This window comes from Choloepus didactylus, chromosome 2 (assembly GCF_015220235.1).
Source record: "Choloepus didactylus isolate mChoDid1 chromosome 2, mChoDid1.pri, whole genome shotgun sequence".
In the NCBI taxonomy this organism is placed as follows: domain Eukaryota; kingdom Metazoa; phylum Chordata; class Mammalia; order Pilosa; family Megalonychidae; genus Choloepus; species Choloepus didactylus.
This window is the reverse complement of record NC_051308.1, coordinates 66,628,882-66,630,692: the sequence shown is the minus strand read 5'-3', so window position 1 is coordinate 66,630,692 and position 1,811 is coordinate 66,628,882. Positions and strand designations below refer to the sequence as shown.

Here is a 1,811-nt window from a genome sequence, read left to right as displayed (position 1 = left end):
AAGCTTTATAAAAACAGTAGTAAGCCTGTGTATGCAGTTTTTGTCAAGCTTATTCAATTAAATTTTTTTTTTAATTTCTTACTAGTGATTGACAAGATTCTAGTTTTGCTATAAAATAAAGTAGGCCTCTTTCATTTTGTTCTTCAAAGATTCCTTGTAAAAGTGTTTGATAAAGCCACTAACAGGTACATTCCAAATTAACATGAGGTCTTAACACTGTTCACAACTGATAAGCAACTAGGTATTATCTGCAGTTCCAACTCAGGAGAACTTAAAACTATTCCATTGAAAACCTATTATAAACAAACAAAAAATATTAACAATGACAACAAAATCACTACTTCTGATTTAGAAAACGACTATCATTTTTTAACTAAGTTCCCAAGTCTCCATGAAGTCAACTCAGGGAAGGAGAATCAATTGTAGACCCTGATCCAAAGGACTTCCGTTTCTAAAAGTACCAAAAAGAGCTTAATTTTACCTATAGGTAGGTTCCACAGAGTAGAAATTAATAAATGGATCTTCAGTGCATGTGAAGTAAAAGGTGTATATTCTACATAAATTCATCATAAAATAAAAATTTTAGTTTAAAAAATTAAAGCATAACTACCTAAGAATTTTAATTTTCCTGGGACTGCCTAATAGTTACAAATGGCTCTCACTGTGTTAGTATTTATTTATGAAACTACTAAAACTTTAATTTGATGGTCAGTAGACAATGTGGTCCCATATTTAGGTTTATTAAAAACTGGAATAAACAAACAAAAGCTGTACAAAAAAATAGCCCGTATCACATCACTGTGAAACACTAATCTTGAGAGACATTATCGTCTAGGACCCCCTCTTCCTCTACCACGGCCACGTCCTCTTCCTCTTCCTCTACCTCGGCCTCTTCCTCTTCCTGCAACAGCTTCCCTCTTCTTGAATTTCACCTTAGGTTCAACATCCACAAGGAGTGTATCCAGAGGCAAGCTGTCTGGCAGAATAAAACATCGAATATTATTTCCTCGAATACTCAGTGTTTCCAGCTATACAGGTTCTCTGCTCTTCAAGGTCATTTTCACAGCTTTAAGATGTATGTTCATGCTGACGTCCACCCCTGTGATGGTTCCATGGACTTGTGTTCCATTCTTCAATTCAATTGTTACAGTTTCATGACTCAATTTCATCAAAAATCTCACGAGCTTCATCCTAGCGAGACCGTCACCCTTTTGGCCCGATAGCCCACAAAATCTAACAACCGAGGACCGACGGACAGGGAGTATGAATGGCCAGAAACCAGAAAGGTTTTATATGCAAAGGAAAATTAGATATTTTTCATTTTATTGACAGGATTGTCATTTATAGTCCTGGTAAGAAGATGCATATTGCAGATAAAATGTGTATCTGTTTCATTTTTAAATCATTTAAATGGAGAGACAAATCAATCTATGACCAGATTATAAAGATTTAAAAGTTTTCATTTTCCTTTCCATTATTATGCATAGATTTATGGTCTTACTACAGATTTTCAAGTGTATCTAGTCCTGATAAAATCACTTTAAACTGTTATTCAGTCTTTTAACATTTCTCAGCTGTGACAACAGTCATGGGTATGCAAACAGTTCAGGGTTTTTTAAAAAAATTATTGGGTCTCTTTTGTAGTCTCTCTACATGCATGTTAAGTCAGGAAAATGAGGGGAGGATGTGTCATTTTACATGCTAAGGATGGCTGAACATAATTGCATTTGTGTCTGAACAGTGCATCAAACTGCATTTCAAATGTACTGGGGTCAGCAAAATTTCCAGTGAGTTTTTGTAAGCATTGAATG

General features: G+C 34.9%; 1 protein-coding gene across 1 annotated transcript; it reads right to left on the bottom strand.

The window, feature by feature from the left end:
- Positions 1 to 824: 824 nt before the first annotated feature.
- Positions 825 to 1,190, bottom strand: LOC119516172 (small nuclear ribonucleoprotein Sm D1-like). The gene is made up of 2 exons (XM_037812420.1): positions 1,103 to 1,190; positions 825 to 979 (listed from the first exon to the last, which is right to left on the bottom strand). The coding sequence occupies exons 1-2, from the start codon at positions 1,188 to 1,190 to the stop codon at positions 825 to 827; spliced, it is 243 nt and encodes an 80-aa protein (XP_037668348.1).
- Between the last annotated feature and the right edge of the window lie 621 nt (positions 1,191 to 1,811).